The 12,110-nt window shown below is 33.8% G+C and overlaps 1 protein-coding gene across 1 annotated transcript; it reads right to left on the bottom strand.

Annotated features, from left to right (window-relative positions):
• Positions 1-4,077: 4,077 nt before the first annotated feature.
• On the bottom strand, positions 4,078-11,687 carry LOC106765093 (replication factor C subunit 3). The gene is made up of 11 exons (XM_014649593.2): positions 11,513-11,687; positions 11,317-11,427; positions 11,133-11,165; positions 10,632-10,800; positions 9,764-9,945; positions 5,587-5,723; positions 5,347-5,445; positions 5,092-5,161; positions 4,932-5,006; positions 4,628-4,673; positions 4,078-4,414 (listed from the first exon to the last, which is right to left on the bottom strand). The coding sequence occupies exons 1-11, from the start codon at positions 11,594-11,596 to the stop codon at positions 4,356-4,358; spliced, it is 1,065 nt and encodes a 354-aa protein (XP_014505079.1). The 5' UTR covers positions 11,597-11,687; the 3' UTR covers positions 4,078-4,355.
• Positions 11,688-12,110: the final 423 nt, after the last annotated feature.

Raw genomic sequence — 12,110 nt, 5'->3', positions numbered from 1 at the left:
TTGGTTAAAAGGAATACCTTTCTCTATACTTTTTGATGAGGATCCTAAAGAACTTGATAAATTTGAGCAATGTGAGATTATATGACAAATTTATATATTTTTTAATTTATGAAATATTTTATTTTATTTTTGTAGAGATAACCTCTCAAGATGAAGTGGGACCTTCAAGTGTTGCTATTAATTTGGATGATTGAAGTTTTGCCACAATTTGTTAGTTATCTGAAGTACATGTGCGTAAGATTATAACCTTAATGCTTTGTTTTTCATGTTGTTTTATCTTGGAGACGATACACAAAGGCTCAATATTGTTTTTTAAAATTACTACTTTTAATGTTAATTTCAATGTTGTGTTACAAGATGATTCATACATTGAGAGCTACATAAGCACCATCGGAGTTGATTTTGTGAGTACAATATAACACCTTTTTAACTTGAACTCATTTCAGACTCTTGAGCTCAATTGATCATTACATTTTACATTGATCTAAATACATTTTATTTGTTTAACAACTACATTTATATATGCACATACCTTTTTTTAACATTTTTTAGGTTCTGATCTCAATGAGTTACTTTACAAATGGCATTTGTAAATTTGTCATGCATAGATTGTATTCTTACTGACAACTGAAATCATATCCTCAATCTTCTTTAATTTTAAAAAAGTAAATACGTGAAGCATGTTTACTGTGTTTGTTGAGTGCTTTAGTTTGTTATTGAAGTGGTGGCTCTTCTTATATAATTCTTGCTCATTTATTATTCCTCTCACAGGTGGAATTGTAGTCCCCTTAGCCGAGATTACGTTGCTTGAAGTTTTCTATCACAAGATATACAAGGTGTAGTGTTATCTCTATTTTAACTTGATTATGCATTTATTGTTTAATATTTTATATTTTTCTAATAAAAATTAATAAATAATTGGAATTCAATATAATACTAAATTTATTTTTACTTGTGTTCTTATAATTAGTTTTGCCCACCTCTCTGTTTATGTAGGTTTTCCCTCCCTATGAGAAGATTGAAACATTAATGATCAATAGTGGACTTTACATGCAGAAGAGTTAGATGAATTTGAAATTGCTTACTTGTTGTTTAGTTGATTATAACAGTATTGTGTTTGTTCAGATTTTATATGTTCATTCTAATTTATAGTTAATAGATTAGTTTTAAATTTCAGCTTTGCATAGTAATTTTTGTATATTAATTTTTACCAATTAGAACTTGTTGAGATAACTTTTGTTACATTTCCCTTAGTTCAGTAAATTATATAATCCTGCATAGTTAACCGTTATTTTGTTATTAGATAGTGTTAAAATCATATTTTAGAACTAATTCAGTTCCATTTGCCCATTCCTAGTTCTTTATTGTAAAAAAATGTGATGGAAAGGATGGTGGGCTTAGTAACTAAAAAGTTTAGGGTTAAATATGTTTTTCATCCTTTAAGTATCACACGATTTTGGTTTTATTCCCTACTTGAAACTTTGATGGTTTTTTGTCCTCGTAGTTTTGAAACTCTTACTATTAGTTCTTAAAATTAGACGACGTTAATTTTTGTCAGATATTGCAAACGACAAGGCCACGTCTTATGCCACCTCCCCTCTTCACTCTCTGCCACGTTGTTTTTTTTTATCCTTTGCGACTCCATCGTCACCTCCGCCTTCACCTCCTTCATCTCCACCCTAGCGACTCCCTCCGCTCATGCGCCGGCGACACCTTCTCTGCAACTCAGATTCCACGTCAGTGGCCATACTCTGCTATTTGTTTGGTTGCACTTTTTTCTCATCCTCTTGTCTTCCATTCTTGTAATTTCTTTGATGCTACAACTCCCAAGGAGGTTTCACTCACTCTGTTTGGTTGCAGCACCACTTCTTTTCTAGCGGTGAAAATTTTTTAAATTCATCAATATTTAAAACTTAATTAAATCTAAAATTTATTAATTGTTATTATTAAGTAACAATTATTCATAAGTTGAATTTCGTAATTATATACCGACCATTAACCTCATTCATTATGGATAAAAATCTGTTAAAAATATCCTTAGTACACAAGATATTTTAACTGCAAACATATGCGGTGAAAGACTGTTGCTATGGTGTCAGTCAGCTAGGTGCAGTAATAGTGAAATACAAAGAGATAATGGTTATTTCTTAACACCAGGCGCCAATGGAACATGGTTGGTGGGAACTGCAACAAGTAAAATAAAGGAGAAAGTTGTTTATTATTTGCCGCAACCAAAAGCAGGTCACCTTCATCTTCATTTTAATTTCAATCAATAAACATGGCAACCATTCATCTTTCTTCTGCAACTTCCTTGCTCTTCCCATTCGAACTCTCTCCCTCCAAACGCATCCTTAAAATCACCATTGTAGCAAACCACGCCCAACCGACCCAAATTAGCTCCTCTAACGGCTCTTCCACAAAACCCTAGAACAAATTACGCGGTGGGATGGTCGGTCTCGGCTGCGACAGCGATCTCTGCGGCGCCGTCCTCAATGAGGGTGGGGTTACCGGACATGAGATTTTCGACGGCGGAGTAATAGGCGTCGTCGGATTCCGAGAGAGGTTGGGGTCTCCGGAGGGGGCTCGAAGATGGGGCACCATGAACCAAGGTCGAGGTCCCCCTCAGATTTGTGGGTGTCTCCGTCGCCGAGCTCGTCCCATTGGACGGAGGAATCAGGTTCGGTGTTAGGGTCATCCTTGAAGTCTTCCTAAAAAGAAAAGAAAAAAAGAAAAACAACGTGCCACACAGTAAAGACAAAAGTAGAATCAGACGTGGATTCACCATTTGTCATATCAAACAAAAGTTAATGTTGTTCAATTTTAAGAATTGATTATAAGAGTTTCAAAAGTAAGAGGACTAAAAACAACCAAAGTTTTGAGTAAGAACTAAACTCAAAATCGTTTAATAGTTAAGGGACTAAAAACATATTTAACCCAAAGATTTAAAAAATAACAATAAACCTTACAATAAATTTAACTCCTCTTAATTGTGATTGAGCCATTAACATTTTTAACGTTTTTAATAATAAAATATGGATTAATCTTTATTTAAATCATAGTTGGTGCACTACGAACGTATATCTCTTATGGATGTGATCCATGGTGGGATGTATATTAGATGGATAAAATAGTTAGTATTGATAGATGTCTTATTTTAGAATATATTTGAATGTTATGTTTACTCAAAATTATCATAAGTTTCCATTACACTCCTTTGTTTATTTGTGGTTGTCTCTTTTACACAAGCACTTGAGTACTTCTGTGACGAGACGTGAATAAAGGATGCTGTAGGCGGTGATGATAGCAACCTGTAGATTCAGTACAGTGAAAAGAGTTTCTTTTGGAAGTGATGTATATAAATATATAATATAGTGTAAATTATGAATTCTATTTTGCATTTTGAAGGATTTTAGTAATGTTATGTGTTTTGAAATACTTTATCCTGTGAAAGGACTGTAACTGTAATATATTAGTATACTCGTGTGTACTTCTGTCCACAGAACTAGGTTTGTTTAATACTTGAATTGTAAAAATTCAAGATAGCAGAAGTATTCTATTTTCTTGGGTTATTGGGTTCTTACATCATATGCTTCTTCATTTGCTTCATCCCTATCATAATTGAGTGTTCTGAAGGATGAAGCTTTCTTAACAGCTAGTCTCGCAACATTTCAAATTCTAAGAACAAACACACTTTAGATCATTTGTCAAATAATGATGATATTTTAACAACACTTTTTGATAATTTTTTTGACAACGGAACACGTGTCATTACTTTATTGGTCTATTTGAATTTACATTTAAAAAAATATTTAAAACAGACCAATCACAAACTGTTACCACATATGCATTGTCAAAAAATTATTAAAAAGGTGTTGTTAAAAAAACTTTTTCCATTATGAAATCGCATATTTTTAAGATAAAAAGAGCCCACAGATTGTTAATGTTGAACTATATTTATTTCACCAAAACCGATTAAATTTTTTATATGTAATTAAAATAAATGAACAAATTCATGACACCTAAAATTGACGCTTTTAACACCTAAAATTTCACTTACATTAGATCAAGGACCCAAGATATTCATAATGGTGTCAAATTATGAAGCCAGTAGTATTAATACCAGCAGGCATTCCAAAATTAAATTGATAAATATTTGACGTTGGGTTAAGCAGGAGTGTCTAGCTTCATGCACAGGCCACGCAATTTAGTAAAACATTAGCACCTTTGCAAATCATAACATCATTCTGTAACAATTGCGGCATACATGATGACAAAACTCCATTTTCTAAGTTGTTTACCGTACACACTTCATTTAACACGTTGAAACACTTTAAAGTAGACCATCCTCTTCACCTTCAGCCGAAAGTAGCAATAAGGAAGGATTTATAAATGCTCATGAACTTGGCCACAAATGCTGCCAATGTAAACAAAATAAAAACAAGGTGGTCGGTTAGTAAGCAATTTTTTTAAGGCCTATATTCACTTTGTAATTGTACAAAGGCATTGCTTTAACAAGTAGATATAGAGTCCACAAAATAAATTTAAAAAGGCTTATAAAAGAATTCACAATCGTCAACCATAAGATGCAACTGTCAATCTGACTACCACAATCTATCAGTCAAAATACCTTCAATGTGAAAGATTGCCTTCTGTCCAAGACGCATCCGATGTTCCTGATTCAATGAAGGAAAAATCAGGAACCACTTAAAATATAATATACTAATATAACTAATTCCATGTTAATGACTAATGATGAGAAACATACGATGCGGAGAAAACACAGATGAGTTATTGTACCAAAGTACATTAGAAGCACAAAGGAGTATCAGTTAAATAGGGAAAAAAAACACAGCAGCTTGAACTCTTGTAGAAGACATTACAATACCAATTCCAGAAGCTCATACGAAAAATAATATTCCTAAAGCACTTACATAATATGCAGCCCAATGACATACTTCATGCTTTAGCTCTGCATCCAGCTTCCTCAATAGCTCATGAAGAAGCCTCTGAACCAACAAATATAATATAGCATCAAAATTAATGTAGAAACATAAAAAACTAAACACTGACAATATAAAGGAACATGTTTACCTTCAAAACCATCTCCGGAGGAATACAATTTATTAGCAAGTCATAAAGCTTCCCTCGAACTAGAAACAACCTAAGGTAGATGAGACAGAAGATGAAATGGGCATTGCACACCACTAAAGTCACTGCAATAACTAACTAAACATATTTGTTTACAACACAATTTCAAGAGGTGATCCACGAACCTGACAGGTTACAATGTGAATTGAACATTCAATTTATCATGAAAGAACAAAGTATATTGCACTGAAATCAAACCTTTTGGGGCTCTGTTCTTTCATTATGTCAGATGCAATTTCAGAAATATGTTCTTCCCAGTCCATTGGAGGAATTGTTTGTTTGTTAGTGAAAGGATACCTGCAAGCATAACATGTGACAATATGTCAAAGAGATGGCTATCAGTAGTTGACTAGTTACCCCCTTAAGAGCAAAGCTTCGAAAAAGAATTGAACATTTGAAGTTATGATCTACTAATAATAGGAAGCATCCGGAACTTACTGTTGCACACGACAAGTCTCAAATGTCAATATTGCCCTCCTTAAATTCCGATTTGATTTCTCTGCAATGCGAGCAGCAAAACCAGCAGGAAGTTGCAGCTCTTCTTTCCTACCAATGAACTCTAAAACTTCAAGAATCTGCATATGGATTTCCAAAATTCAATAAAGATAAATATTAAATTCAGAGAATGGGTAAGCTAAACAAGATCACTGTATTTTATACTTATGATGTCCATTGAAATAGTACATTTTGTTGAATGTCAATTTGTTACATACTATATGAAAAACCTTGGATGCCATCAAAATGCCTTTGGCATACCCTTTAAAGCAACAAGGCACAAAAAAATAGATTATGGACAATTAGAATAGGTCATCTTAAATAGACTCTATTGAAAAGCTGCTTTGTATTGTACCTAGTTTCTAGATATGACCTTTTGTATTTTTTTCTGTCCTCGTTATATTTGAATTTCTAATGTTAAATATGAGAACTTAAGAGAGGAATCAAGCTATCTAATTTATTTTCTATTCTTTTGCACTAATTTCAAGTTGGTGTCGGATCGGGTAAATCTCGTTTTTCCTGTCTTTCCAGCAAAGAAAACGTGTCCGGTCACCTTCTGCCACCATGCACCACTGACCACTATAATTTCATCTACCAAAGTCAAAGTTCTGTGCGTCTCAAGGAGGGCAATCCAACCCCGTGATTGGGTGTCAGAACCCTCTCAGACGTCATAATAATATCATCAACATAAATTAGACATACCTTACCCCTTATTTCCCTAAATGTTTAGTGAACAAATTGTGATCTTCTTGACTTTGTTTGTCGCCAAATCCTTTCACAGCTTTTGTGAATCTTCCAAACAAAACTCTAGGAGACTATTTCAGTCCATAAAGAGCCTTTCACAATCTGCACACTATTTTTTCTGTTTCCTTTAATCCCAGGTGGAACGTTCATGTATATTTGTTATTCTAGGTATCCATGGAGAAAGGCAATTTTAACATCATATTAGTTTCCAATCAAAGGGGGCAGCTAAGGACAAAAGAATCCATATATTACTCATCTTAGAAATTGGTATAAATGTCTCCTAGTGACCTATTCCAGAGCTTGAGCCCTTGGTGACCAACCTCGCTTTGTACCTTTCAATAGACCCATCAACCTTATAATCACATCAACATTATATTAACCATCAATATCCATTGGCAACCAACAATGTTCTTTTCTTTGGGTTTGTCAACAATTTCCCAAGTATTGTTCTTTTTTAGTGCATCCATCTCTAATTTCATTGCATCTCTCCATTCTTTCATTGTCAAAACTTTAGTAACAGTGTTAGGGACAACAAAATCAAACTAACAATGAACCTTTTAGTTGGCCAATAATCTATCCAGTGAAACATAGTTTGATTAAAGGTATGGTCATTTTGTGCAGCTTCTAGTACCTTTTCTAATGGCTATTGGCAGATCAAGGTCATTTGAAGAGTTGATAGTGTTCTCAGTTTCTTGTTCAACTCTACCTGTAGTTTTAGGTTCAGAACGTGGATTGGATTCATGGACTTGCCACATGTATGGAATGCTCTTCTGTCTTGTGTAGACATTGTTGAATCTTGGAAAATTGTAGTTCAAATATTTTCTAATTGCAGTTCAATACCAGCAATATTATCAATTTCTAATTCTGCCCCAGAATTAATTTGCTCAACTCTAGGTCCATTTATGGAGCATATGACAAAACAAACGGTTCAAGGTGTGGTCATCATCACAATCTTCTAAAAGAACTTCTTGAGGGTCAGCACTGGAGAGAAAAAGATTGAGTTTTAATAAAGGTAAAGATAAGAAAAAGATAATATATCTAACACTCTCCCTCAAGCTGGTGCATACAAATCATATTGTACCAAGTTTGTTACTAATATAATCAATAAAAACTTAGTGAAATTGTACTCGAGTGACACCAAATTGTTAATGATTTGCGAAGACGACATAAAAGACAAACTACAAACCCAGAACACTCCCCTGGGCAACAAGTTTGGGAGGTTGTTCCATATAAATCTCTTCTTGCAAATCATTATTAAGGAATGCATTGTTGACATCCAATTAATACAAAAGACATTGTTGAAGAGTCACCGTGACTGTAAATAAACTAAAATGTCATCTTTGCCATTCGAGAAAAAACAAATATGGACAGGTCAAACACACCGATGACAGAAGAGAAGTCAAAAGAGACACTAAAAGAAGCCATGGATGAATAGGAGATAGAAACCCTCAAAACCCAGGATTCTACAATCAAGGCACTTGAATGAGGAAAAAAGGTGACCTCAATGCTCTCGATAGTTGTATGAGAGGAGACAAGACGTACGACCATGCACACCAGACCTGAAAGAGGAAAGAGAGTGACCTCGACACTCTGAATTGCTGTCTAAGAGGAGACAGGACGCACCACCACGCACGATGGAAAAGGGAGCAGATCCACAACTTTGAAAGGTGCTGAGAACACATATGAGCTTCGATGAAGGCATCATTGAAGGCACGATGGTTGCCTGGCCGAGACAATCAAAATTGTTTTTTCGCCAGTCAAAACTGAAACTCTGGCGACAGCGACGACAACCGATAGCGGTGTAGCCCACAACGACAGTAGACGATGTTGTTGCCGACAGCGAAAGTAGACGATGTTGTCGCCGACAGCGACAGTAGACGATGTTGTCGGCCTACAGGGACATTGTCGCCTACAGGGACAGTAGACGATGTTGTCGCCTACAAGGACAGTAGACGATGTTGTCGGCTACAGGGACAGTAGACGATGTTGTCACCTACAAGGACAGTAGACGATGTTGTCGCCTACAGTGACAGTAGACGATGTTGTCGCCTACAGTGACAGTAGACGATGTTGTCGCCGACAACGACAGTAGACGATGTTGTCGTCGACAGCGACAGTAGATTTCTCCTAATCTTCTTCCTATTTCACATGTATATTCAACACAAGGGAGATTTCTCCTAATCTTCTTCCTATTTCATAACAAACTAACTAAAAATAAAATATAAAGATAAGATAGAAATAACATATCTAACATTTACAAACAAATCTATATTTATTATCCAATCAATCTATATTTATTGTACAGTAAATCTTCAATATTTACACCCATATTTCAACAGATGATAGTAATTCTACTATACTATTAATTAGGAGCATGTGTTGGCGGTTTGCATATGTAGTGTGTTTTGTTTGATTGTTAGTTGTTTGGTGCATGGCAGCAGTTGCTTGGACCAATTGCTCTGTTCTGTTTTCTATTCAGGACTTCTTTTTTATTAGACCTATATTTTCCAAGTTGTTCTAAATATTTATGACTTATTTTGAAATTTTTTATATTTAGTATTTTATGTGCAAGTATGTATATATAATTTTGCATTTTCCAAAGAATTTTATGTTACTTGAGTTACAATCTTTTCACCTCTTCCAATCCTCTAACTATCCTAGAGTTTCACAACATTACTGATTATAACTAATCCAATAGTCTTTATATTCAAGAAAAGATCAGGCCTAAGTATAATGATTAATTGATTATGAAAGCAAATTTTAGCATTGTTTGAAATTTAGAAAATTGTAAATTGACATTTATATATTCTATAACATAAAACACAATCGTCCTATCCAACTTTAATATCAGGTTTATAATAAGAGAAAGAAAGGACTAAATAAAGGACTTATAGTTTGTTATATTTGCAATTGTTAGTCAGAGTTCTATATGTACTTGTTCCAGTTGTTAAAGAAATAAATTTCCCTTAATATAGTATTCTGGTTTCACCCGGATGAGGCTAGGAAATGTTGACTGTGTAAACTAGAAATTCCAGTGTAGAAAAAGGAGAGTGCTTCTTTCAGGGACAAACTTGATTATCATCTTTAATTCTTGATATTTGGATAAAGAGGTATTACAGTTATCTGTTCTTGAGAAAGGGAGGAGTATTTGTTTTTCAAGCTTGAATTTGGGTATCTCTGAGAGTGAGTCATAACAGCATATCATAGATCTTGAAAACGAATAATGTCTAACAAAAATAGAAATAAGAATAAACAATAAAATGCTCACAATGGAAAAACATCATTAATCTACTAGAAATGACTCAAGCAAAACAACACAAAAAAACCAAATTCCTAACTTTCCTTTGCCACCATTGTATATATTAAAAATAATTACCTGTTCTTCACTTGGTGCGTTTATCCTTACATTGAGACATCTAGAGCGGATTGCTTCTGTGACTCTAGAAGAACTATTGCAGCATAGAATTAGTCTGCAATAAGCACTGTATTTTTCCATTGTTCTCCGAAGAGAATGTTGAGCTTCTCTAGAGAGTTTGTCAACATCGTTGAGCACGAGTACTGATAGAGAATGAAATCAAACATAGAAAAAGTTAAAGGTAAACACATATAGTCCTGCCATTTATACCAAGGTGGGACAAGTTGCTAAATTGACATACATAAAAGGAAAAGGACAACTAAAATATTAGAAGACCACATTGCAAAAGTAAATTAACCACTATCAACCCACGCTACAAGGTCAACAATCAAAGAGAAGATGTTTTACAACATTAATCAAAATTGCAAGATAGTCTTACATGAATTGCAAAAGAATCAAAAGTGAAAACGAACTAAAATATATGTTAACCATGCAAATGTGCTATTACACACCTTGATAAAAAATCAGAATAATTCCCAGATGAGCGTAGGTAGATCCTTTTCCACTGAATATACCTCAGTTATTATTGCTCAACAATTGTTTACAAAGGAACTAATCTTCCTTTGACAGGGCATTCCCTATTTACAATACTACAATTCTTCCTAACCTCCCATCCCCAAGGAAAAAGATTATATACAGACTTTTCAAAAGTCTCAGCCGCATAACCGCTAACTGTCACAGCTAACCACAATTATTCTTAAATTTCTTTCAATAATATACTTTCCAATCCCTATCCTTATTCCTCTGTGTATCAGGAGGATTCAGGTGCACTTTTATATTTACCTAAAACAACACTAGAGTAATGATAAAAACGAAGACTTTCAGTTACCTTTAAATCCTTTCTTCCCCTTAGTATCAATGGGTCTATTCTTAGCCATTTCTTTGATTACCTCTTGAACAACATATCTGTCTTGAAATCCTGCATCACTTGGACTTATTTCAATGTGGTTGGCACTTGACAATGTTGTCAACTCTATATCAAGAGATCTACTCCCAGCCTGAAACCAATTCAAAATAGAAAGAAGCAACAACAAAAAAGAAAAAACTAATTATTTAGTTTCACCATGCATAACAAAACAATAGGAATACAATTCAAACTTATATGAAAATGACACCAGCATAAAGTCACAATAAAAAGCTTCTCTCTTTATAAAAATAAAAAACCTTGTAAAAACATAAAGCCTTCTTTTGTGCTGATATGGAAAATTTTTAGGTATTGGCAGCCACTAACTACAGAAGGTAATATTGAAACCATAAAAAATTCCTGAACAATAAGAACATTAGAGCATTGATTTTTAAAGCCACAACTTAAAAGCTGGAAGAAGCTTACATCCACTTTCCACGTCCTATTTTCCACCTTCACCTGCAAGGTTAACAAAGCCAGATTCCAGTTTGAATGAGGGTATCCAAAAGAAAATAAAATATACCAAAAGAAACTAAAATACTCCAAAAAAAATACTTTTTTTTTTCCTTTTTTCTAGTGACAAGTAAAGCAAAGAATAGAAAAGGAAAACCTTTTCAGCACCAGATCCAAACATTTGGCGGAGAACGGCCATGATTAGGGTTTTCTTGCCAGAGCCAGAAGGGCCATAGAAGAGTAAATGGGGGCAATCTTGTTCCTTCACCTGCAATAAAAGAGTAACAAAATCGAAACAAAATTGAAAACGAGGATAAAATGCTTAATTAGATGGAAAATGGAGGACATGTTACCAATTTCTTGAGATTGTGAGCGATATCGGTGTGGACCATAACATGGTCGAGGGTTTTGGGACGATATTTGTCTACCCACAACATCTTGGGTAAGGGTTGGTTGTGGTACTTGTGTGTTCTTCGACTGATATCTTCTATAGCGAGAGCACAAAAAATGCAGACTTTGAAGTGGCGGGAAGAAAAGGGGGTTATATTTATATACCTAGCCCACTCTTAATTTACTTATTTCCAATTTTCAATAAATTACAATTATCTTTCTTCATAATGTCAAGTGTAACACCTTGAGTGATATAATTTTCAGTTTTTCAAGGATTTTAGGTTTGAAGTTTATGTTATGGACATTATAAATTTCTTATCTTTTGAAGTTGTTATTTGTTTTATTTATTTTATAATATATTGGGTGTTATTATATTTAAGCATCATTAACTATTTAATTATTTTAAATATTAATATATTTACAAACATATTATTTTATTATATTATATTTAAATATTATATATCATATTTCATTATGTTGTTGTTAAAAATTATATTTTATAAAATAAGTCATTTATATGAGAAAAGTGTGTTATTTTCTAATTATATTTGAAATTACAAA

Source organism: Vigna radiata, chromosome 1 (genome assembly GCF_000741045.1).
Source record: "Vigna radiata var. radiata cultivar VC1973A chromosome 1, Vradiata_ver6, whole genome shotgun sequence".
Classification (NCBI taxonomy): domain Eukaryota; kingdom Viridiplantae; phylum Streptophyta; class Magnoliopsida; order Fabales; family Fabaceae; genus Vigna; species Vigna radiata.
The sequence above is the reverse complement of the archived record's forward strand: the minus strand, read 5'-3'. Positions and strand labels throughout refer to the sequence as shown.

Coding starts and splice junctions, on each gene's coding strand:
- LOC106765093 (XM_014649593.2), bottom strand. CDS start 11,596: ATGTTGTGGGTAGACAAATATCGTCCCAAAACCCTCGACCATGTTATG. Junction 5,724..9,763: donor ACGCACCAAGTGAAGAACAG/GTAATTATTTTT, acceptor ATCCATATGCAG/ATTCTTGAAGTTTTAGAGTT. Junction 4,415..4,627: donor GGCAATCTTTCACATTGAAG/GTATTTTGACTG, acceptor TTACATTGGCAG/CATTTGTGGCCAAGTTCATG.